Raw genomic sequence first — 25434 nt, 5'->3', positions numbered from 1 at the left:
AAAAATGCTACAAAGTAACACCTGAAACACAGACTGTGGGAAACAACAACAAGGACAACAATCACCATTACAATAAGTACCTTTTTTTTTTTCTTCTGTCCCACAAAGTAATTATTCAACTTATGTGACGAGTCAAGAACAGAAACCGAAAAATAATTAAAAAAAAGAGATTATTAATTTATTAATTATTTAATCTGGATGCTGAAAAGAAAAATATTAAAAACTCAGTTTTACAGTTCATGTGTGTGGTGTAGTGTGGGGTTGAGGTTATGTTGCCGTTAGTGATAAGCACGCCTGGCATTTCATCATTCCCTCGCTTTCTCACACACATTCTCTCTCTCTCACACCTCATTTGTTTGCTTTTTTGATTTTTTCTTCATCTTCTTTTCTTTTCCTCCTAAATATTCTTTCTCTCTCTACATTTCTTCTTTCTTTTCTTCTTCTTCTTCAGTCCCCACTTTCCTCTTCTCACTTTCCGCCACCTTCCTTTTCCTTCCGTTTTCTGCAGCCGCTAAAACCCTCCAATTCTGCTCATCTCATTGGATCTGTGCCTCCTATTCATTCCGATTCATTCACTTTTTTTAAACTTTTTTTTTTTTGAATTTCGCGATTCCGGATTTCTCAGCTTGAGGTTGTGTTTTTTTTTTTTTATTGTTTTTTTGTTACGACAAAATCGATTGGTGCTGTATCTCTGCTTCTTCTTTCTCCAGGTACGAAGCTCCTCCAATCTGTTTTCGTTACTTTGGTTTTCAGTGACAGTTTTTTGTGTTTAATTTTTATTGTTTTTTACTCTGTTCGAATTTCGATCTGTTTCTGATTGGTCTGAAGTGCGATTGGACTTGAATTTCCCGAATCTATTTCCTGAATCGGATTTTGCGTTTTTCTTTCTTTCTTGTTTTTCGGATGCCGAAAAATCTGTATGCCTGCCTGCTGCCTGCCTCCGTGTGTGTTTATTTGTTTAATTATTATTATTATTATTTTTCAAATTCATAGATATTGATGTTAGAGATTTTGGGGAATGGAACGACATCGCAGGGAAGTGTTTGAGCGTTTTTGGCGTCGTCGTGTTTTTCGGGATCAGTCAAGTGATAGTGTGGCGTATTATTTTTTGATATACGTGTCAGCTACTACCTAGGTATACGGGTAGTTTCTCTGTGCTTTATTGTTACTGCGGTGGCGTTTTTTTTTTTTGAATGGGTATCTGTCATGGGTGTGTGCATTTCGTGGCACGCTGATGCGGTGGGGTGTGTCGTCTACGAGGAGGGTTCCGGGATTTTGGTTTCTTTCTCTTGTTTTGACAAAATTCAACATTGGATGCCTTTGGTTCTGAAGCTGCTTTGGCATTGGATCAGTTATCCTATGTGGTTTATATATTTTATTAGGGAGAGTGATAGGTACAATGAGTTAATCTTGACCGTTCATTTTTATTTAGATGATCGAAATTAATTTTAATTAAATTTATTCTATGTAAGATTGAATGGTGGATATTAGCTCCTTTCACCTCTTTCTCTCTCTGTCTGTTTTCTGATTTGATATTATCAGGCAATTATTTCAGAATAGTAGAATTGCTAATGGCAATTCTCCTCGAATTAGTTAAATTTTGTTCAGTGCAGTGCAAAGGCTGTGTTGGTTGCAAAAGTGATTATGTATGTGTTTTCTTCGTGTACGTATCACATAACTTAAACTTGTAGCAATTGATGGCTATCAAAATATTAGCGCTATTAGATAGGTATGCAGGACGGACATGGTGACACAAGATGCATTTTTCTGTTATGCTTTTGTCTGTTATTAAGAAACTTCTATGAAAAGACATCTGTACTTATTGAAAGTGCAATTTCTTTACCTGCTTGTGAACAACCAGAAGGGAGTGTCTAGTTGCTGACATTGACATGCTTAAGAATGCGTACCTTTTCTTATTCTTTCTTTGTGATACATCTTTCTTAACTTGTAAACATGGATTTAGGTAAATAAGCTCTTTATTTACTTGGAACTCCTAATGGTAGAGGGAACAAAATATGTAACAGCTACAATTAGCCGTGCCTGCTCTTTCCCTTTTCTTTTATTGCTCATCGGCTGCAAATCAGTTACCGGTGCTGATCTTGTGTATAAACTATTCCGATTGCTGAGAAACTTCTATACTGTTTGAATAGAGTAGTTGTAGTGCCAGAATTTCTTTGTTGAAATTGTTTGGGGAAGCATTTACACTTCCTTTTTCATCCTCTATTGTCAGAGCTTCGGAAAATTGTTATTTTGATCTCACATTTCTAATCATTCATTATATTATTTATGGTTTCTTCAGGGCAATTTTTTTTTTCAATATTTACTCTAGCTACTAGAAGAATATTATGGCAGTTTCCATGAGAGATCTGGATCCAGCTTTTCAGGGAGCTGGACAAAAGGCGTATCCTACTTCTTGATTACATATTGTGCTTTTCACTATTTATCAAATTTTCATATGTATAAGATTTGTTCAAGGTTTCTGCTTCATTTGGTTATGCCATGTTTTTTCAATTTGATGCTTTGATGTTGGATCTGTACCCAGTGCATTGTTTTCCTTAACCATGTACAGTGGACTTGAGATATGGCGTATTGAGAATTTTAATCCAGTTCCTGTTCCAAAGTCCTCTTATGGGAAATTTTTCACTGGAGACTCCTATGTGATCTTAAAGGTTGGCCATTTTGAAATTGCTTATTCATTCTTGAAATGTTATAGTCATATTGGTATATTCTGTTTTAGGAAGCTACTATTTCTGTTTATTTTATTGTATTATATGAACATTGTAATTTAAAAGTAATTGTTGTTGGGGCACGACAAACACAATATTGTTATGTATTGACATGTAGATCAATTCCTTCTTCATTTTTTTTTGGAAAACATTGATTCAGCTCTCTTCATATTATTCAGTAGAACTTATTTTGGCTACATTATGTAAGTTGCTTGTGCATTGTATATGAAACAATTTTTCACTGGAATGAATATTATTTTATTTCTGATACTTTGTTTGTAGGCAACTGCTTCAAAAAGTTGCATTGCATACGAATCAGTTTTTAACTAGTATGAATATTATTTTGTTTCTGATACTTTGTTTGTAGACAACTGCATCAAAAAGTGGTGCTTTGCGCCATGATGTCCATTACTGGCTTGGTAAAGACACCAGTCAGGTAACCTTCTTTTTGTATATGTATATGTATATACACTTTTCTGGTTTAAAGCTAGTTGTAGTTTTATAACATGTTACCTAATGAATGTAAATTTAAAACAGGATGAAGCTGGTGCTGCAGCCATCAAAACAGTTGAGCTAGATGCAGCTCTTGGAGGACGTGCTGTTCAGTATCGTGAGGTGCAAGGCCATGAAACTGAAAAGTTCCTGTCTTATTTCAAACCATGTATTATCCCTCAAGAAGGTGGAGTTGCTTCTGGTTTCCAACATCCTGAGGCTGAAAAGCATAAGACACGGTTGTTTGTATGCAGGGGAAAACATGTTGTACATGTCAAAGAGGCAAGTTTGAGTTCATTCCTTTGCCATTGAGGTTTAAGTATTGTTTGTATTTGTTTTCATTGAATGGGATGCATCAATATATAGAGACATTGTTTTCTTCTTGTTTAGTAACAATTTGTGTTGGTTATAGGTTCCATTTGCTAGAGCTTCACTGAACCATGATGATATTTTTGTTCTGGATACTGAATCAAAGATTTTCCAATTTAATGGTTCCAATTCATCAATCCAAGAAAGGGCTAAAGCTTTGGAAGTTGTACAGTATATTAAGGATACCTACCATGATGGAAAATGTGATGTAGCTGCTGTTGGTAAGTGAAAAAATATATTTTGATGCTTTAAAATTTAAAGTTTATTACTGATTATTATGAATTGAATATCTATACCCGCACTTCCATGTAGAGGATGGAAAGTTGATGGCTGATCCTGAAACTGGGGAATTCTGGGGTTTCTTTGGGGGATTTGCTCCCCTTCCAAGAAAAACAGCCGGTGATGATGATAAGCCTACTGATTCTAGCCCTCCGAAGCTGCTCTGGTAATATGTTATTTCTATTTTATCCCTAGTAATTTGTTTGTTTGTTTTTGTTTTTTAAATTGCAGTCTGTTTTATTAATTTTTTAGTTAAAATGTCATTTGGATGAAGATAATTGATGCTTACATGCTATTTAGTCTTCTCCTTCCCCGTATTGTTTTAGGGTAATTTTTTTGTTACACTCTTTAATTTTTAGTATCTTAGAGTTTGAAAAGGTGTAAATGGAACGCCCCCTTCCTCTCCTCCAAATGAGACTCCCCTTATTTCACACTTTGACTGTAAAACCCTGATGTCAAGTAAACTACTAAGAAGGAAGGTTGTAATGACACGTGACTTGCAGAGGATGCCCATTAAAATATTCTGTAACGTCTAATAATATAATGATTAAATTAAAATCTTAAACAGTTTGTAGGAAAAGCCTGGTTAGTTTTTAGTTTTGTGGTATTGCGTGAGGTTTAAACTTGTTTTTTTTTGCTGTAAGATATACTCACGAGACATTTCCTGAGTCTTATGATCTTTTGATAGTTTTCTTAATGCAAGTGGTTTTGTACACATAAATATGAGGTCATACATATTTTATCTGTCTCTAAGGTTGAGTTCATCCACACATGGCACAAGGTTGAAAGATCAAAGAAGAATCTACCCTTGTTTTTAATGCATTTGTGATTTGTGAGACCGTATTTTAATCTATTGTTAATACTTGCAAATCTGCAACACTTTTGGTCTAAATGAGATAATACTGAGAATTTTAAAAGTAATATTAATTATTTAGTCAGTACACTAATGGAATTCATCTGGTGTATTAAAATCTATTTCTGACTAGATTATAATTTTGCAGCATTGAAAAGGGACAAGCAGAACCTGTGGAGGCTGCTGATTCTTTGAAAAGAGAATTACTAGACACAAATAAATGCTATATTCTTGATTGTGGGTTTGAAGTGTTTGTCTGGATGGGTAGAAATACTTCTCTTGATGAAAGAAAAAGTGCAAGTGGAGTTGCAGATGTAACACATTTCTTTAATAGTATCATTTAACATTTTTCTATAAGGTTTAGTTTTAGTGGAAGTTTTGATTGTTGTTGCATTTGACCCCAAAACAGGAGTTAGTCAGAGGCATTGATAAACTGAAACCCCAAATAATTCGTGTGATAGAAGGATTTGAAACAGTAATGTTCAGGTCCAAATTTGATTCTTGGCCTCAGACAACTGATGTAACAGTATCTGAAGATGGTCGTGGCAAGGTAGCTGGTAAGTGTTAAGAAATGTTACAGCTATTAGCTTATTGTGCCTAAAGTGATCTTTATTACAATAAATTTTGTCATCAGCAGCATCATTGATAATGTTACAATAGTATATTTCAAATTTTTCCCCTTGCTTATTGCTTTTGACTTTGTAGCTCTTCTAAAACGTCAAGGAGTAAATGTGAAGGGTTTGTTGAAAGCTGATCCAGTGAGGGAAGAACCTCAACCCCACATTGATTGCACAGGGCATTTGCAGGTACTCTGCTAGTTGCAAATCATCTGTCAAAACTGATATTTCTTGATGTAACTTTACTTTGTTCAGTTTGTTAATGGTTTTATATTTCGTTTAATTTATATCTGCTGTGAGAATTTGTTAGAACTATTGTGAGATCCTTGAAAGCACCATCTCTAATCTAGAAGAGAAGCAGAATACCCAGTGGTTTTGTACAAAAGAGCTGCATTCTATCATACATCTGGAATATGTTAAACTTTGACTACATGGTATTCATATTGAACTAAATAAGTAACTGCTTGATATCCTCTTTAAAAAAGTGAATTTAAGATTATGAAAACGATTTAGTGTAGTATTGGAAGCATACCACTTCATGTGCAAATTAGAATGTATATGCATGACTATCAAAATCGAGTGTTGAAAACGTATGACTTTTTGTTCCCATAACCTTTGCTCGAGTTAAATCATAAGCAAACTTGATTTTGGAGCAGGATCTGTTGGCTTGCTGCAAACACAATAATCTCAACCAAACTTGCGAGCTTGCCATTGAGTTGGCAAGTTCAAAGGGGTGTGTTTTTTTTTTTTTTTTTTTTTNTTTAAAACGAAAATGGTGCCATTGATTGTCGTTTTTGTGTGAATAAACAAAACACAACACTATTAGGATTTGTTCTTCTCCTCTACTGCTTGCAGATTAAGGTTCATTTATACTTCTCTTTATTACTCTGGAGAGGTGATTTGGTGTGATACAGTTCTAAACGTTACCTTTTTTTCTTCTGTTTGTTGACAACAGTTTACTCTACTCTAACTGCACAGGTTTGGCGCGTGAACGGTCAGGAAAAGATTCTTCTTCAAGCTTCTGATCAATCAAAATTTTATAGTGGAGATTGCTACATCTTTCAGTATACATATCCTGGAGAGGATAAAGAAGATTGTCTTATTGGAACGTGGATTGGAAAAAATAGTGTTGAGGTAAAGTATTTATTATTTGATTCCAGTTCCATTTATATGTGATTTTATTATAAAATAGACAAATAATCCGATGGCAAAATGCTCACATATAAACTGTGGCTAAAAGATACGGTAGCAGTTAAATTAATCTGCACGCCCCTTTATGTTTAGGGTATTCTTAGATTGGTCCCTATAATTCAAAACTATAATTGGGTCCATATATTATCTATTCTTTCAATTGAATCTGTGTTGGAACCTAACAAATTATTGTTTTCAGTGGTCCTGTTGAAATTTTTTCATGCGTCATTTGTCTTTTTAAATCGTAGGGACTTTTTTAGAAATGTAAACATCTCACGATTTTATAAGAGATAGTCCTAGACAGGAACCTATCAATAATTCTCTAAGCATTGGAGCCTGCACAGATTAATGTAACCTATATTTTATAAATGACTATACTATTTGCAGCACTAATAACTGTTCTAGGACTAGAAAATGTTAAATAAATGCATAGGAAATTTGTTTCAGTCTTGCTATAAATTTGCCTTTGGAGTCTTGTGAATCTATTGCCTGCATTGTTTACAAGCTCTTTTAGTCAAAAACAGGAAGAACAAGCTTCAGCTAACTCATTGGCAAGCAAAATGGTTGAGTCAATGAAGTTTCTTGCTTGCCAGGTAATTTTCTGGAAATTGTCCTTTTCTTTTATCAGAAATATATTTGTACTCATTTCTCTCTTTACTGATTATACATGTCTAATTAACTGTAGGCTCGTATATATGAAGGCAATGAACCGGTTCAATTTCATTCTATCATTCAAAGTTTCATTGTTTTTAAGGTTCATTTTACTCTTCTTTCCTTTGGGAACTGAATTATTCTTGTTAGTGAGTGTGTGTAAATTACTGACCATTTTACTTTTCTTTCCTTTAATCATTAGGGTGGGCTTGGTGAAGGATACAAGGCTTACATTGCTGGAAAGGAAATTCCTGATGAGACATACAATGAGAATGGTGTTGCATTGTTCCGCATCCAAGGCTCTGGACCAGACAATATGCAAGCGATACAAGTTGAACCAGTATGCCCTGATTGCTTTTTGTAGTAGTGCTATCTATGCTTATCCACTCATTTTTTATTCAGCAACACACACGAATGTACAAGTTTATTTATGTTATTAATTTTTTCTTTATTTCATATTCTTGTATAAACCAGGTTGCGTCTTCCTTGAATTCCTCGTATTGTTACATACTTCATAATGGGCCAGCTGTCTTTACTTGGTCTGGAAACTCTACTAGTGCAGAAGATCAGGAACTTGTTGAGAGGATGCTGGATTTGATAAAGGTTTTTTATTTACATAAGATATATGTTATAGTCATAGAAATAAGGAACAACTCTTATATAATCAGAAATATCTAGATTATATATGTATTATCTGGAACATTTTTATTTATTCCCATAACACATTGGAGGATATAAAATATTTTGTAATTATTATATTGATTCTGTATTCTTATATAAATAAACCATGCATGTTATCTCATGAACTTGGTTTCATCCCAATGTCTCTCTTTTTGCTATAATTTAATATGATATCAGAGTTTATTTTAGTAAGGTTTGTTGGACTTATTATACCATTTGCTATTGGACCACTCACAACTATCTACCTAGGTATGCTAGATTTGTTGTAGATCCCACATTGACTAAATATATGGCCAAATTATAGCATACAAGTGGGTACAAATCTTTCTTTGTAAATCGACTTTATAGGGTTGAGTTAAATTTAAATTTATTTATTAAGAATATAATTAGTGAGAAAATTGTGATGCATTTATACCAGCACTTGGAAGTTATATTGATATTAAAAAAATTATATTAGCCTACTCATCTATGCGAAATTTAACTTTCAAATTTTTTAAAGGGATTAATTGACTAAATTACACTTCCTACCCTGATAAATGCTTTAGGACAGCCTTTAATATCTTTGTGATTCTCACATCATTGGCAATTAATTTCCGATCTTTCAACTTAAAGACATGGAAGGATGAAATACTGATTTTGGGTTTAGTTTCAAAGCTAGGAAATGTTTAAAATATTATTTCATTTTCTGAAGATACTAAACCAATAATAGGATGTTCTAAAGTAGTTGCTAGTGATATTAAAAGTTTCATTGAGGAAATATGTCCCTAGGGTTGTTTGTAGTTTCTCACTTTCACTATAGGGTCTGTTTACCTTAAGGAACGAGAGTGTAGCTTCTAAAATTAGAGAAGGTGACAATGTAACTATGGAATTTCGAAGGGAGGAAAGTATATTTACCTTCACATTAAATATATTTTGTATCTGTTTATCTGGTTCTTATATATGCTACCAATTTCTGCAGCCAAATTTACAATCCAAACCACAGAGGGAAGGTTCTGAATCTGAACAGTTTTGGGATTTGTTAGGAGGAAAATCAGAATATCCCAGTCAAAAGATCCTTAGAGAGGCTGAAAGTGATCCTCACCTATTTTCTTGTCACTTCTCAAAAGGTAAGAGATAGTTTTTTGCTTGCTAAACTAATATTTATCTGTGTTTTCCATCCCCTTTCTGAAGGCAAAGAGCTGACTTGCTTTTGATGGTTTTCTTCCAATACCTTACTGGGCAATGTGCAGGAAATTTAAAGGTGAGTATAACCACTGATCTTAAGTTCTAGTTTCTGCATACATGGTTTTGGAATTTATGGAGATGCAATGGTGTATTAAGGAGCATTAAACTATAACTTCATACCTTGCCTCAAAATATATTATTTATAACTTGTCTGGTCGCTTGTCATAAGTAAAAGCTTAGTGACAAATTTCATAAACACAAGAGACACATTATTTCTATTAAAATAGATGCTAGTTTGATCAGCCTGATACTGTTGGATAATGTAAGCCATAAGACCCAGACAGGGATTAAATACAGTTTGAAAGACCCAAACTCTGAGAAAATTGATTAGTGATGATATCGATGAATGATCAGTATGCAAATTGGGGAGCATTGCTACTGTTACGAAAGTAAGAGTTGAAGAAGAAAATGTAAAGACTAGTATGAGAATAAAACAAGGACAGATATTTGTGAAGCAGTGAACTATCTTTCTCCAAGGCCTAAGCTTGTAAGCAACCCTAAGTCCATTGACTATTTTCCCAGTGACCTCTCATCCTCAATCTCTTTGTCTGTCCTCATATTCAACCCTGCTCCTTGATTCCAGCATCCCTCTCTCCTATTGTCATATGTCACGTGTCCATTTTGTTTGACTTTTCTCTTTCCTCTACAATAATTCTTATGCATTTCTGTCTGATCAAGCTCTTTACTGATAAATCCATGCATTGCACGGGTCACCAAACTAGTTTATTATGTGCTATTACAGTCAAGTTACTCAATTAGATGTCTGTTTTGACATGTATTATGACATTGCAACAAATATAATTCGAAGTCAAATTTACATTACTAGTCGTATAATGAGCACTTGAGCAGCAAAATAGAGCAAATACTTCAAACCAACGTAAATATCAAGTTTTAGGGACTTAGTAGATATGCTTGATCACTGCAAAGTGGTTCACATTTCCTTTAAAATGTATTCTAGCGAAGGTTGAGTCTGGCCAATGAGCTATGGAACACCTTTTTGATACCTTGGCTTAAATTACAAACACATTCATGAATTCTTTAGGGTTAATTTACTCCAGTGGGCTATGGTGCTTATGAAGATAAATTACTTGGATTATTTTCTGCTACAATGCATTAATTCAAAGCAATACTTTCAGGTGACAGAGGTATACAACTTCTCCCAGGATGATTTGATGACAGAAGACATTTTCATCTTGGATTGTCATTCGGAAATCTTTGTCTGGGTTGGACAGCAGGTTGACTCCAAAAGTAGATTGCAGGCTCTAACAGTTGGCGAGGTATGACTGGTTTTACTGGAAGCCATCCACATGCTACTATAATTTAGTGGGTAGTGTTTTGAAGACATCGACATGTATCATTAGAAAATCGTTAGGCTTTGCTTAAGCATTCGTGTGTCTTAAACATCACATGTCATGCGTGAATTTATTGACTTCTTTTTAATTTTGAACAGAAATTTCTTGAGCATGATTTTCTTCTAGAAAAGTTATCTCGTGTAGCTCCAATATATGTTATCATGGAAGGGAGTGAGCCACCTTTTTTCACGCGCTTCTTTAAATGGGATTCTGCTAAATCTGCTGTAAGTTCTCATGTAATATTGATGACTGCTGGTCGTTTTAAGATCCTGACTATTGGCAATTCGTTTTACTTTGCAGATGCTGGGAAACTCATTCCAAAGGAAGCTAACGCTTGTGAAAAGTGGGGGTGCTCCCGTTTTGGATGTAAGGCATATTCCCCCTGCCCCCCTCTTACAATCACTAATTACTAATTAAATTTTCCTTGCTTAAAATATTTATTCAAACTCAAAAAGTCAAAATTTCACTATTCTTAACTTGTTAGAAAAACAGGGAATGATGTTCCGATTCAACATAAAATGGGTTTTTCGTGACCCCTTTTATGTAGTAAATTATCGTTAGCACAATAGCACATTCAATTTTAAGGATCCACGATAGCTGCTGCTAATTTAGGTTGTGTGGAAAATGTTGTAGTCAATATAATGTAGTCATTTTGCATTTTCAGTGCCTATCATATAAATAAATTAAATTCATAAGGGTGGTAGAAAATGTTCTAATAGTTCCACTAAAAAAAAGAGCAGAAAACTATTTTATGAAAGAAGATTATTTTTTTACTTCAACAAATTATAGCCTAATCTTACTTATATTTACCTATTAGAAACTTATATACATACATTCCTAATGCTACATAACAAATGTAGGATATTTGGAAAGTAAATTTTGGTGGGCTGTTTATTTGGAAAATAAAAATCTCAGGTTTATCAAACTGTATGCTTATAAAGAAAATAAAAATCACGATGTATTCTTATGAAGAAAATTATTAATCTACGCATATCTACTGTTTAGGGAAGAAAAATTGATCTGAGTAATGATTGGGTGGGTCAATTGTCTGACATCAATATATGGATACAAACTTGAGTGGGTTTCAGATATACTTATTTCATGATATAGATGTAATGTAAATAGTTTAGATTTTAACCTCTGATCTTACTGATGCACTTGATGTTTTAATCCGCTCTGCCTTGGGACTTTGGAGGGAAAAATACTTCAGTGTATTTTTGTTTCTATTTGCATTTTTTTTTTCTTTTTGGTTGTTGAACACCTTGTATATTTCAGAAACCCAAACGGAGAACACCGGTATCTTATGGGGGAAGGTCAAGTAGTGTGCCAGATAAATCCCAGCGTTCTTCCCGCAGCATGTCTGTCAGTCCTGATCGTGTTCGTGTGAGGGGCAGGTCTCCAGCCTTTAATGCTCTGGCAGCTACTTTCGAGAATCCTAATGCTAGGAACCTTTCAACCCCACCTCCAGTAGTTAGAAAGCTCTATCCAAAATCCGTGACACCAGACTCTGCAATACTGGCACCAAAATCTGCAGCCATTGCAGCACTTAGTTCTTCTTTTGAACAGCCACCTTCAGCACGGGAAACTATGATACCTCGGTCACTTAAAGGTAAACAATAGATGAGATAATTGAACGTCCCTCTCCCTCTCCTTCTTTGAGTAATGCTTTTAGTGTTATAATTTACTTAAAAATATGCTTTCTGTTTATTTGGTTGTTGCAATGTGAAGTGAGTCCAGTAATGCCTAAATCAAACCCTGATAAAATTGACAAGGAGAATTCTGTGGGCACTAGAGTTGAATCTCTTACCATACAGGAAGATGTGAAAGAGAATGAAGTTGAAGATGAGGAAGGGCTTGTGATTCATCCGTATGAACGCCTTAAAATAACATCCACAGATCCTGTAACAAGTATTGATGTGACTAAGCGCGAGGTAAAAGGGATTATCTGGCTATAAAATCTCTTCCATACTTGTTTTTCATCCTTTTGTTGTGAACTTTATTTTTTTTGGTTGCAATTAAAAATTAATTTTTATTTCATTTATTTGTGCTATGATGTATACAGACTTATCTATCATCTGCGGAGTTCAAAGAGAAGTTTGGGATGTCCAAGGATGCCTTTTACAAGTTGCCCAAATGGAAACAAAACAAACTCAAAATGGCTGTTCAGTTATTCTGATTCTTGAAAGTTTACTTAGCTTTCTGTCATCTCCCTACAGTTTATTTAAGTTGCAGGTAGAATAAATTTTGATTATAAAGTTTTAGTTATTCTTTCTTTCGTTGACATTTTTGTGTTTACTTCTTGTAGTGTCTGTCTTAGACCTTAACGGAGCTATTCTGTTTTGCAGTGAGGAACTAAACATGTGGAAGTAAAAGGGGACAGCATCAGTGTTTTTTTTAGCATAGCTGCATCTGCTCCCAAAAAACTTTTCATGAAGAGAAACTAGAGATTTTCCACCTCTCTTCCATCTCTTTCCAATGGTTTGAATGTTTAGGGGTTATTTCTTTGTTGATTTAGCGTGTGGCATTAATTTTATAGGCCAGAGTTTGTTTGTGAGCTTGCTTTTATTTTTGTTATTTTTGGGGTCTCATGTTAGTCTTCATTTTATTTTTTAATTTAAATTGTTTTGGTAACGCAATCTGGGTTGCAAATTCGGTCTACTTAGGTTGTATTGATATTGAGGATGAAGTGTGTACAGTGAGTGTAACAATCAGTCAACTCGTAATTTGTTTTGGAAATAAAGTGTGATTCTTTTTTGTCAATTGCACTTTTGAACCAGATTTCCTCTCCTCAGCTTAATAATATACATGTAACAAGTTAACTTACATTGTCAATTTTATCTGGTATTATAGTAGCGTTAGACTTGATGTAGAATCTAATTTCCTTACCGTTAGGGAAACCATGATTTACCGCAATTTAATCTAAATTCCTCAGTTTGGCTAATCTAACTACGGGCTCAATTACATTTCAGGAGTTCTAAATGAATAAGAAGTGACCCAAGCTCACAGAATGAAAAGTACTTCCGGATTACAGGTGATTAGAAATTTGACTCGATCAAATATTTGTTGGAACATGAACCTTCCGTTTTTGCTATTTACACCCATCGCCATTTTTATTGTCAAATTATTTTCCAGTAGCGCTTTTATATTTGAGATTTTTTTTAGAAAGTTAGATTCCAGAATTAAAAAACAAGGATGACTTCAGAAACTAAACTGAAGTCATTTATATACATTTAAAAAAAAGAGAAAATAAGAGAAATGTTTTTAAAATTTTATATTAATTAGAGATAAGAGAATTTTATAATATATAAGGATGAATAAATTTTATTTTACAAGTCAATTTTATAAAATTATGTTTTACTTAAAATTCATTTTTTAATAATTTTTTTATCATATTGCTCGAGGTGTCGGTATCGTTTTTCTCTCAAAAAATTAAGTAGTGATTTCTAAGCTATACCAACAACTCATAATTAAAATAATAATTTATTGGCATTCTATTAGCATTGGTAAATTCTTTGGAATTCAATATTAGAGTATTTTAAGGTCGGTTACACAATAAAATAATAAAAATTGGAAATAAATATAAAAGAATTGAGATTATATTTTGTGATCTATGTTTGAACATTTATGTCATTAGTAGATGAAAATAGCTTAGGTGTTGCTTGATTTCAAAAGAAGATCACTATTTCTTATATATACTTGGTAGTGTTTGGATTAGAGAGAGAATTTGAAGAAGAATTCTTGAATATATTTAGAAGAATGGAGAATAAAATGTACAGTTGTTTGAAATAAAGAGTTTCAAAAAAATTAATGAAAGAAAAATTTCTGTATATATAATGAATATGATAGATTAAAAAATATTTTAATAGATAAAATTAAATAGTTACTATTGTAGATAAATGTGATATAAAATTAAACAGTAAAAATTATGTTAAAATAAAATTAAAATTGTCATTTAAAATTACAAAAATACTATATAATTATAATTCTTACTAATATTTATAGTAAAAAAAATTAAACTAATTATTTATATCTATATAAGAAAAGAAAATCAATTTTATGAAATACAAAATATTATTATTATATTTATAATAATAATTAATATACATATATACAATAAAAAATAAAAACTAATTATTTATATAATAAAAGAAAATCATTTTTATAGATTACGAAATATATTATTATTATTATTATAATTACAATAATAATTGTTAATAATATACATACATTATATATATATATATATATATATATATATATATATATATATATATATATATATATATATAAGTAAAGAAATTAATTTTTATAAATTAAAAAAGTAAACTTCCAACAATAATAACAAAATTTATTTGTCCATCATCCTTAAAATCGAATTTAAAGTCTCTCAAAAATACCTCTATAAAACTCATTAACACTATTAAATTAAATGCATGTCATTTTGATCTTTCATTTAATCTTCTACAATGCATTCTCACGTATCTCTTACATAGTGTGTGGATAGGTAAAATGTTCCTTGAGCAAATTTACTTCTCTTAATATCCTCAAATTAACATAATCAAACATACCACTAATTCTTATATCCATTCTTCCACAACAAAAACAGTCTTAGTCATTCTAAGAAAGAGATAACTTTTGAAAGAAAAAGTTGTCACCCATCCTCCCAAAACATCAGAATCAGTATCATCTTTTAAAAAACAAACATAGTCTTAGTCATTCTAAGAAATATGTCATGTTTGGAAGAAAAAATTACCAAAGGTGTAGTTGCTTTAATAATATTGAGACATAAACAAAATTTAGTGAATGAGAGAAATATCCATTAACTTCGATTAATTATTCTAGTTTATTGAATGTTTGATATTTTCTTAACCATGTTTAAACTATTATATCTAACGCTAACTATAATTAACTTCTGAATGCCATAAGTTAAGAAAAGTACATGTTCTGATTTATTTAAAATTAAAATAACCTCTGATGTTGGTAAAAAAAATAAATACAACTTTAGTTTAAACAAATCTTCATTAATGTTTACTAAATAAACAATGTTAAGATCATGTTACTTGAACAGTCATTAAGTTAACTATGTTTTACTTTCAGTCAAGTGAAATCGAATCGAGGAGATAATAATAAAAAAGATAATTTCAAAAATATGAAAAATTCAAACTTTTAGTTTAAACAGGATTTAAAATTATCTCACTTCAATTAATCCAATTATTCTTATAAATTTAAGAATTTCAATTTATTTTAAGTTTTCTTTTATCGAAATAACTTATTTTATCATTTTGAATTACATATAACTTTATATTTTTAATCCTATATCATTAAATATTTTAAATTATTTAAAAAAAATTATTTTCAATCTTATTTCATTACAACCTTTGAATGAGATCTTCTCTAACGCTTTGTTCCTTTGCACTAATTTTACTGTGCACACCAATTTGCGAGCGAGGAAACTTTCAAATTTTGCGCTCCTTTGAACGGATTGCACGCGGACGGATTTGCGACGATTGTGACTTATATGCATTGTCTCACCATCTCGCAAAAACGAGAGGATTTGCGATGATTTAATTGGAAAAGACTCATCTACCCTCTGTTGTTTCACGAGAGAACTGTTCTTTTGCATTGCCATGTGATTTTGCAGTCTTGGGCATAGTTATCCACCTTCTTTTTTGCAGGTGGAAGACGTGTGGTTATGCAGAGGGGATGATGAAGACGAAGGAGGAGGTCGATGACGTCGGCGGAAGAAGAAGACGAAGCTTGATGATGAAGATGGCGTGAATGTGGTGCAGGTATCCGGATACACTGTTGTTGTATCCGGATACAGTTTTGTTCAGAAAATGGAAAAGAAGCGTACCCGGATACTGTTGCTGTATCCGGATACAGTTTTGTTCAGAAAATGGAAAAGAAGCGTATCTGGATACATGGAGTGCGTATCCAGTTCCAGGCTTTGATGTTTTTACTTAGAAATATTTTTTTAATATTTTAAAAATTAATTTCACTTATTATAAATTAATTTCCTTTCTTTATTAACAATTATAAATTTAAATATAACATTTAAAAAAACATTTTATATTACTAAAATAACTAGGGGCATTTTGGTAATCTTTTATTTCTACCAATTTAACAAATTTTTTAATTCTATCACATCAATCAAATCCTACACTAATTCTCACAAATTTTACCCTCAAATCCACTCTCAATTACACACAAATCTACTCAAAAAAACAACAACAAAATTACTCTCAAATCCACTCAAATCCACTTAAATCATCTCCCCCAAATCATCTCTCCCAAGTCCATTCATAAGAACAGAGGCTAAGGCTAAGGCTATGTTCTTTTTAATGGATTTGAGGTAGATGATTTGGGAGAGATGATTTGAGTGGATTTGAGGGTAATTTTTTTGTTGTTTTTTTGAGTAGATTTGTTGGTAATTGAGAGTGGATTTGAGGGTAAAGTTTGTGAGAATTAGTGTAGGATTTGATTGATGTGATAAAATTAAAAAATTTGTTTAATTGGTAGAAATGAAAGATTACCAAAATGCCCCTAGTTATTTTATTAATATAAAATGTTAATTTTTAATGTTATATTTAAATGTATAAATGTTAATAAAGAAAGGAAATTAATTATTAATAATTAAAATTAATTTTAAAATTTTTTAAAAAAATTATAATATAGTAAAATAAATATTTTTTAAAATGTAGTATTTGTTTGTAATATAATTTCATATATAATACTATCATTTTCTTTTCAATTAAAAAACAACGTAACAGACTACAATGATCTTTTGTTACCAATAATGAAAGTAATGAGGTTAGGACCCAAGATAGTGATGAAATCTCCCTAGGCTATGACCAAACCGTTCATCTGCAAAACACACAAAAAAGGGTTATGCTGCTGCATAATGTCGTGCTGCTTCAACTTGTGATTCTTCTTCTTCATCACGCGTTGCTTTTGCAGAGTCTGCATCCTCCAACCACTGCTCTGTCCATGGATATCCTCATCTCCACCTCTTGCAAGGACTGCTCCTCCATAGACCTACTCATGTCGTCAACGATGTCGACGTCCACCACGCGCACCAACATCCATGTTCACAGCAACAACATTCCAATGGAGTCTGCATGGAGAAGAAGATGATAACCGCATATGCACGAAGCTTAACACACTTATGCTAAGCCAACTATTGTGACGGAGCAAGGAACGAACGGTATGACCAACCGGTGACTGCAACCGGAAAGAACCCATCGCTGCCATCCACAAACATGCGCCTGGAACTGGATACGTGAAGGTGTATCCGAATACACTTGCTTTCGCAAAATACTCAACAGCGTTGATCCGGATACGCTAACACTGTATCCGAATACATCTTCCTGCGCAAAATCTTCGATCCGGATACGCTTTTTAATATTGTGAAGGGTTCCAGATTCAAAAATGATGAAGGACATATAAGTATTTTACTTTTAAATTCGTGCAAATCTCTCCAAAATGGCGAGATGGTCTGCATAGTGTAATCCATCCAAATCCTCGCTTTTCCATAGTCACAAATCACTAGAAGTGAACACGTTTTTGAAATGTTTCTTCGCTAGCAAATTCGCTTGAACAGTGAAATCTGTTCAAACGAACACAGCGTAAAGGGTTTTACCCTATATCCTTGGGTTTGAAGGAGACAGAACTCGAATCTGGTGAATTAATGGATGATTTTTGTGATTCGAACTCCCTAGATTAACGATGGTTATAGGGTTGTGACAGAGTTTCATACCAATATAATAATATTAAAGTATTTGATGTTAAAAATAATTTAAATGTGATTTTAAATCTCGTATTAAATAAAAATGATAAAGTTAACTATTATATAAAAAATAATCTACAAATCTTTCCATATTTTGAATTAAAGATTAGATTAAAAGTTATATGAGTTCTCTCACCAAAATTAAAATTAAAGAAGAATATGACTAAACAATATTTCGTATTAATAAAAACTAATTCGTAAAGTAGCATTTACATAAATTATATAATTATTTTTCAATAATGTCACACTGTTAGGTCCCTATCATTTGTCATGTTAATATCATGCATAATGTTAGGAATTCGTGTCAATCATTTTAACCCTCTATCATCCATGGCATTTCTAATTAACTATATTAATTATAGAGACCAAAACATAGCTTTTATGTAAATGTTTATATTAATTAAAAGTAAATGAATTTATCAAAAATAGTAATAATTCATATAAATAAATATGCAATAAAAGAACAAGGTAATTACGAAATTAAGAAAAAAAAACATTTATATTTAAATGGTAAATTGTGAGGACTTTTAAGTTTAATTTTATTTATTTACTTAAAAACAAAGTTTAGAGGTGTGGTTGCGCGTACACCCAATGTGAGAGGATCTCGGGGGAGTGTCCGAGGAACGAAACAAAAAAGCGTTGCTTCGTCTATGAGAAGTGGCGGTGAAGTTGAGAACGAGCGATCCAAAATTCGTGAAATCAAGGGATTTTACTATTTTGTTCTGTTAGTATATATATAGATATATATGTTCAGAATCGATAGAGCGAAGCATCAATAGACGCACTTTTAGGCACTATCATTAACATTATTATTATTATTGTTGTTGTGATTATTATTATTATTGTTACGTTATCATGAGTGGCGAAAAGGAAAAAACCTCTGCACCTTCTTCTTCGCCTTATGTTGAGTTCTGCAAAGGAGTCAATGGCCTTGACAAGGTTATCCTCCGCGAATCGCGTGGCTCCTCCGCCGAGGTAATCGCTAATTATTCCTTTCAAGACTCGTCTATGGCTTTTCTTCCTTGATCTGATTCCGTTTATTGTTTTCCACTTTTCGCGTCGCATTCGTCGATTCTCATTTGCGGTTTCGATCCACTGAGTGCTGATCTTGTGAGAATTGATTTGGATCTGGAGTTTTTGGTTTTTGTGGACTGATATCGCGGTTATTTAGCTTAGGATGTGTGATCTGGTTTCGAGCACTGGTTTTCGATCATATAAATCGTAGAATTAGGGGAATGATGAAGAAACGCTGACTGTCTCTGTTTCTGGCACTGTCTGATTCTGACGTCTGCGTTGCAATCTTGTTCAGGTGTATCTGTACGGTGCACACGTGACGTCGTGGAAGAACGACCATGGCGAGGAATTACTTTTTCTCAGTAGTAAGGTGTGTGTGTGTAAAGTATGATGGAACGTGTTTGTATTTTATCTCTTGTTGCTAGTTCATTAATTTCGTTATTTATGCCGTCGCGTTTTAGTTTCAGTAGGTTTTGTTTTGTTTTTTCCATTATGTGCTGTTGTGACCGAATGAAGACGATAAAATACGAATTTTGTGCTATAGATCTGGATTGGTTTGTTAAGTCTTGTTATCCGTTGAATTCGTTTGTACATTGAGTGATCGGAAGTAATTGCTTGACTTGTCATAACTGTGGGAGCTTTTTATGGTTCAAGATATTGGTTTGTTTTTATGGCACATTAACATCTAACCCCGTTTCTGATTTTGAGGTGGATTTAGTTTCTCTAAATTGGCTAGGAAATTTGTGAATTTCTATATAAAATGTTGGAACTCCTTGTTATATTAATATTTTCTTCAATATCAGTAAATCATATTGAGCAAATTAATTTGTCCATGTCAGTCTGGTTTTGAATACTTTCAAGTTGACTGTTTCTGCTGATTAGATAAGCTATAATCCATATTATTTACTGTTATTTTGTTCCTTATGCAGGCTGTATTTAAGCCTCCAAAGGCAATTCGGGGAGGGATTCCAATTTGCTTTCCTCAAGTATGTACTTCTTACATAATTTTGTTTTCCATCATTGTTTTTGTCATCATAATGCATATTTAGAAGAGGTAAAAAAAGTGGAGAAAGGAGGAAGAGGGATTAGAGGTGAATTGTTAATGGCTCACAAATACTCTTAAAACTTAAGGATTGATGTTCTAAAATTAATTAATACTTTTTTAAAGATAACCACTTGTGACATTTCATAGTCTCATAATACTATCGACTACTTAATGCTAAAATTGATGGTTTTACACAGATTGATGTTCTAAAATTAATTAATACTTTTTTAAAGATAACCACTTGTGACATTTCATAATCTCATAATACTATCGACTACTTAATGCTAAAATTGATGGTTTTACACAGATTTGTTTACTCTTAGCCATTTGGGAGGAAAAGTTAATCATCATTTAGACATTTGAATAACATCACAGCACTATTATTTGCTTGTGAGGCATCTTAATCGTATGCAATCACATTCATGTACGCTTGATCACTATTTTGGAAAAAAAAAATTAGACATATTTGCACGTGGTTGATCATGCATGCTGGATGGAAATCCCCAGTGGCGTGTTAACCACTATTCTGATTATTAACACCACTTCTTTAAATAAAATACCAAAAGAGTAATTTGTATTTAAAAATCCATTTTCCTTCTAGATTTTATTACGCATTTGATCAAACTCAATCTGCAAATCATAAGTAAATACTAGATCAATAAAAAATTGAAATCCAGTAATTTAAATTTCTACAGTTTATTTCTGAATATCATCTAATTTGTAAATGGATTTTAAAAAATACTGTGTTATTATCATATCATTCAAGATGACGTGATCATAGAAAATTGCCCTCTGTTTTCAGTTTGGAGGCCTTGGCACTCTCGACCAACATGGATTTGCTAGAAATCGATTGTGGAGCATTGATGATGATCCTCCTCCATTTCCAACAAATACGTTGAGCAAAGCCTTTGTTGATTTGATACTTAAGACCTCTGAAGAAGACTCAAAAAATTGGCCTCACAAGTATAAAAAATATTTAATATGTTGTCTATGTTTATATTTTTTCAAAAACCTGCTTATTTCATATTTTGAATTGGGTATATTATGTTTCCTTATGTTATTATATACCGTTCTGTTTGTTTGTAGTTTTGAATACCGTCTTCGGATAGCTTTGGGACCAGGAGGAGATCTGATGTTGACATCACGGATCAGGAACACAAACAGCGAGGGAAAACCATTTTCGTTCACCTTTGCATACCATACATATTTCTCTGTATCAGACATAAGGTTAGTGCAGTATGCTTGTTTGACACTTTATTGCAGTTTAGTGCTAGTGTTCTGTTTTACATTTTTAACTTAATACTGTTGTCACATTTAACAACTTGCTACTGTTTACTTGCAAACTTTATTTGTCTACTCAGTGATGACTTTTCACAAATTTTGTAATGGATTATTTTATTATTAATTGGTCAATTTTGCAACCAAGATTGTAGCACTGGGGTAGTTAGTTATCCATATAATTATTAGGTTTAAATATGTTTTTGATTCTTGGAATATGTTTGGCTTTTTATTTTGCCACCTCTTAAATTTTTCTTGATTATGGCCCTCTCTTCTTTTGTATTTTGTTCATGAAATTTTTTTGCGATTTTGGAATGGCTGCTAACATATTTGTAGATTTTTATTTTGGTCCCTAAGAAAAAAATTATTACATTTTTCCAGTGGTGAAGAGTCTAACCTAGTAAAAACAATGTAATATGATTATGGAGTATGGATATAAACATTTTCAGTGCTGCAGTGTAAAATAATAAGCTATTGTTATTACCTATGTGAAACTTTCAGCATGCAAATGGTATTACTTTATCCAAGCTAACTCTTGGTGCATAGTACCTGACCAAAATGTATGTGTAAGCTGAAATATTTCTGTTTATACTTAGTTAGGTTTCTCATATTTTGGTTGGTGAAATTAGAAATTTTTGTCGTATTTATAAAAGATCTACTTATGTTTTGTTTTTCTGTAGTTTGAATGCTAATTCAACGGACTTTTTTCTAATTGTTTTCTTTTGTGCTTTCTGTATGTTGATTTTTTGATTTTATTACCATCTTATTTGTTTATTTGGATGAATTCAGTGAAGTTCGAGTGGAGGGATTGGAGACCTTGGATTATCTCGATAATTTGCAGAACAAGGAACGTTTTACTGAACAGGGGGATGCTTTAACGTTTGAATCAGAAGTAAGATCGGTTTTTCCCTTTTCTTTTGTTTTAAGCAAGACACTGATATTAAGTGTACAATTTAGATTTATTTCCATAAAATGAATTAATTGAATATTTTTAACATAAAAATACTTTAGGTGAAACTTAAAGGAGCAGTTTTTTTTTTTTTTTAATTGAAAAAAAAGTAATAGACTAAGAAACCTGGTTCTATAGAACATTCAAACAATTTATAGTTCTTAAATATGTTTTTTTTTTTTTAAATTTATCAATTTAAATATTTTTGTGGTACTGAATTCATGCCAGAAGTGGGCTTTCACATTTTTTGAACAATGTTTTTGATTTGACAACTTGTGAGTTCATGAGCACATGTGGAAGGATGAAGAGATGTAAAAGTGTATTGTTCATTTCATCACTCACAGAATCAATCAGTCAGTTTCTATTTCTTCATCCCAATCCCCCTAAGCTTTTTTTTTTTCTTTTTTACTTTTCCCCTACTGATTCCTGTTTTATTTATTTTTATTTCTCTTGCCTATCTTTTATTTCTTTTCCACCTTGTCATTCTTTAACGTGCTGTAATAGGGCGGGGGGGAATTACCGAGTATTTTCTGGCTGATGCTGTCACCCATTCCGTATCTGGGTATTGGCTGAACCGAACCCATTTACGTAAGAAACACACCTTTACAGAATAAAATTGGAAAAAGGAACAAAAGAAAGAAAATTATGTACCTGATCTGGTTTTTATTTGGTGGTACCTGGTTTCTAGTATTAGTTGACCTATTCTGATATATTGATGTTTGTTGAACTCTGTTGACTATAAAATGATTCTTCTGTTTGATATGATAGGTTGACAAGATATATCTTAGCACTCCTACAAAGATTGCAATTATTGATCATGAAAAGAAGAGAACATTTGTTGTCCGTAAAGATGGCCTTCCTGATGCTGGTGCGTATTATTAAGTCCATCTTATATAGAAACAGTGTTACTCATAAGAACTTCCATTATTTTTAATTCAAAATTCTACTTCATATATGTGTGTATTTGATCAAGAACGGAATGAGGTATAAGGTGTAAATTATATCTCTTCTAATTTTCATGTCTAAAATGTTCATTTAAGACTGTAAGGTATAGCGTGTAACATTATGGTGATAGTGACTTTTGCGAAAAATTATGATAGCTGGCAATGACAGTTTCCAAACTTAACTCGGACACATTTGTAGTCTAGTCATTCAAGACCTTTTAAGCGAGTAATAATGAACTTGGAAGAATCATAAGCATATGAAATTGATAGTCAAAGTAGATAATTAGATATGCCTTCATTAAGTTGAGTTGTGATGCCTCTAAGTTCACATTAAAGTGATCGTCTGCCTAGTTTTTCATAAGTTTACATTTATTATTACTCTGTGTAGTGGTGTGGAATCCTTGGGATAAGAAAGCAAAGGCCATGGCTGATTTTGGTGATGATGAGTACAAGCATATGCTCTGTGTAGAGGCTGCTGCTATTGAGAAGCCTATCACTTTGAAACCTGGAGAAGAATGGAAAGGAAGGTTAGAGCTTTCAGCTGTTCCCTCTAGTTATTGCAGTGGACAACTTGATCCCCAGAGAGTTCTTCTGGGAAGCTGAATGATCTTTGTTGTGTTCTGTGTCCTGTACAGGTAATAACCGTATATTATTTATTATATTTCAATTCAAACATCCTTAACATTACCATAAAAAACGACCTAATCCTCGGCTTACATTTGTCCTCCTTAATTTTGGAAACAAGAATTTGAGTAGATATNTAATAGATACCAATTTAAAATCCAGAGAGTAATTGAAAGAAAGTAATATACCATGCTAAATCAACTTTTCTTAATACACAACCCTCTGTATATGTCCTACCTTTGCTACTATAGTTAGAGGAGAAGGTATTACTAATANAGGCTCTTCCATTCAGTTCTTTGGGCCCATCTTTATTTCTTCTTACATATACTTTAATAATCAGGCTTTTTGNCAACAATTTTATCNTCTCCAAATGACATATTATTGCTTAAGCTGATGCATATCAATAGTAGCTCCTGGCTCTGAAATTTGGTTTTCTTGTGCTTTGATATTTATGATTTATTAATGAAAGATTAAAACTGTTAGTTGCTCGGTTGTCTTTTATACACGTATTAATTCATTTAAATGTGTCACTAATAATCCTTTAGGAAAGATTTATCTGCAGGTAGCCTGTTGCAACATTTATGGATGTTAAAATGGAAAGTGTCTTCAGTAATTTTGCCCCTTCATGTTTCATTTAAGTCTGTGGTGGACAGATGAACTCATGTTGGATAGATTTTTATTAAACTTTTATTTTTTCCCCTGTAATGGATGACAAACTGAACAAAGCGTATTAAGCTGTTGAGGCCACAGTTGTTGCCATGGAAGATCGCAATTACAGCCTACAATTCAACAGATTTTCACGTTGGGTTNAATGGCCTAGACCCAGAGGGATTCATTTTGAATTCATAGTTTTTTGGGTTTTGAAATCCCTGTAAGTTGTTTTTTCTAAATGTTATAGGGCAATGAACACACCCTTTAAGAGTATTTTATAATGCTAAAGGAGTGTACAACAGAAGAACGATTGACAAGTGATTAAATATTTCTGGGTTATTTTGTTACATAATCCTATGTTTAATTAAATGATTATTTGTTCTGCCTCTGCCTTGTAAACATGTTTTACAAATCACTGTTGATCATCTTGGTGGATGGAGGGACTAATGTATATCTGTTTAAAATTGTATCATATTTTATTTTCCCCCTTCATCATCTTGGATCAGCTGTCAGCATATTATATTTGTTTTTCGTATCTTTTGGTTTAAGTTGTCCCAAGGCTGCCATAGGTAGAAGCCTGAAAATGGGGCTTTTAGCGAAGAAATAAAAAATAATTACAAGTGAATATTCAGTCTGACAAATAGCAATGTCTTTATCGAATTAATATTATGGAAAGTTTCTAGACCTAATATTCTGTTCGGGTAGTTT

General features: G+C 32.6%; 2 protein-coding genes across 6 annotated transcripts; both read left to right on the top strand.

Moving 5' to 3' along the window:
• The first annotated feature begins 301 nt into the window (after positions 1-301).
• LOC106755201 (villin-4) lies at positions 302-13195 on the top strand. 2 transcript variants are annotated; one of them, XM_014637314.2, is made up of 24 exons: positions 309-710; positions 2300-2401; positions 2570-2669; positions 3094-3162; positions 3264-3500; positions 3631-3808; positions 3900-4032; positions 4868-5033; positions 5129-5276; positions 5425-5525; positions 6315-6470; positions 7052-7120; positions 7213-7281; positions 7381-7518; positions 7653-7781; positions 8818-8965; positions 9089-9099; positions 10220-10360; positions 10534-10659; positions 10736-10801; positions 11711-12044; positions 12164-12366; positions 12498-12667; positions 12781-13195. In XM_014637314.2, the coding sequence occupies exons 2-23, from the start codon at positions 2346-2348 to the stop codon at positions 12609-12611; spliced, it is 2892 nt and encodes a 963-aa protein (XP_014492800.1). In that variant the 5' UTR covers positions 309-710; positions 2300-2345; the 3' UTR covers positions 12612-12667; positions 12781-13195. The 2 variants fall into 2 exon arrangements, with proteins under 2 accessions (XP_022633907.1, XP_014492800.1); XM_022778186.1 differs by lacking the exon at positions 12781-13195 and having other exon boundaries at positions 302-710; positions 12250-12366; positions 12498-12575.
• Positions 13196-18788: 5593 nt separating this feature from the next.
• On the top strand, positions 18789-25112 carry LOC106755205 (putative glucose-6-phosphate 1-epimerase). 4 transcript variants are annotated; one of them, XM_014637317.2, is made up of 9 exons: positions 18792-19196; positions 19531-19605; positions 20165-20221; positions 21083-21243; positions 21367-21507; positions 22348-22450; positions 23276-23375; positions 23840-24086; positions 24621-25112. In XM_014637317.2, exons 1-8 carry the CDS (start codon positions 19077-19079, stop codon positions 24052-24054), a joined length of 972 nt encoding a protein of 323 aa, XP_014492803.1. In that variant the 5' UTR covers positions 18792-19076; the 3' UTR covers positions 24055-24086; positions 24621-25112. The 4 variants fall into 4 exon arrangements, with proteins under 4 accessions (XP_022633891.1, XP_022633890.1, XP_022633889.1 ...); XM_022778170.1 differs by having other exon boundaries at positions 18789-19196; positions 21083-21507; positions 24638-25112; XM_022778169.1 differs by having other exon boundaries at positions 18789-19196; positions 21083-21507; positions 24626-25112.
• Positions 25113-25434: the final 322 nt, after the last annotated feature.

Source organism: Vigna radiata, unplaced genomic scaffold (genome assembly GCF_000741045.1).
Source record: "Vigna radiata var. radiata cultivar VC1973A unplaced genomic scaffold, Vradiata_ver6 scaffold_264, whole genome shotgun sequence".
Classification (NCBI taxonomy): Eukaryota; Viridiplantae; Streptophyta; class Magnoliopsida; order Fabales; family Fabaceae; genus Vigna; species Vigna radiata.
The sequence above is the reverse complement of the archived record's forward strand: the minus strand, read 5'-3'. Positions and strand labels throughout refer to the sequence as shown.

Excerpts from the sequence above, each read along its gene's own strand:
- LOC106755201 (XM_014637314.2), top strand. The coding sequence starts at position 2,346 with ATGGCAGTTTCCATGAGAGATCTGGATCCAGCTTTTCAGGGAGCTGGA. Across the intron at positions 7,121-7,212 it reads TGAAGTTTCTTGCTTGCCAG|GCTCGTATATATGAAGGCAA; the intron begins GTAATTTTCTGG and ends AATTAACTGTAG. Across the intron at positions 12,367-12,497 it reads TTGATGTGACTAAGCGCGAG|ACTTATCTATCATCTGCGGA; the intron begins GTAAAAGGGATT and ends TGATGTATACAG.
- LOC106755205 (XM_022778170.1), top strand. The coding sequence starts at position 19,077 with ATGAGTGGCGAAAAGGAAAAAACCTCTGCACCTTCTTCTTCGCCTTAT. Across the intron at positions 21,508-22,347 it reads TTCTCTGTATCAGACATAAG|TGAAGTTCGAGTGGAGGGAT; the intron begins GTTAGTGCAGTA and ends GGATGAATTCAG. Across the intron at positions 23,376-23,839 it reads AGATGGCCTTCCTGATGCTG|TGGTGTGGAATCCTTGGGAT; the intron begins GTGCGTATTATT and ends TACTCTGTGTAG.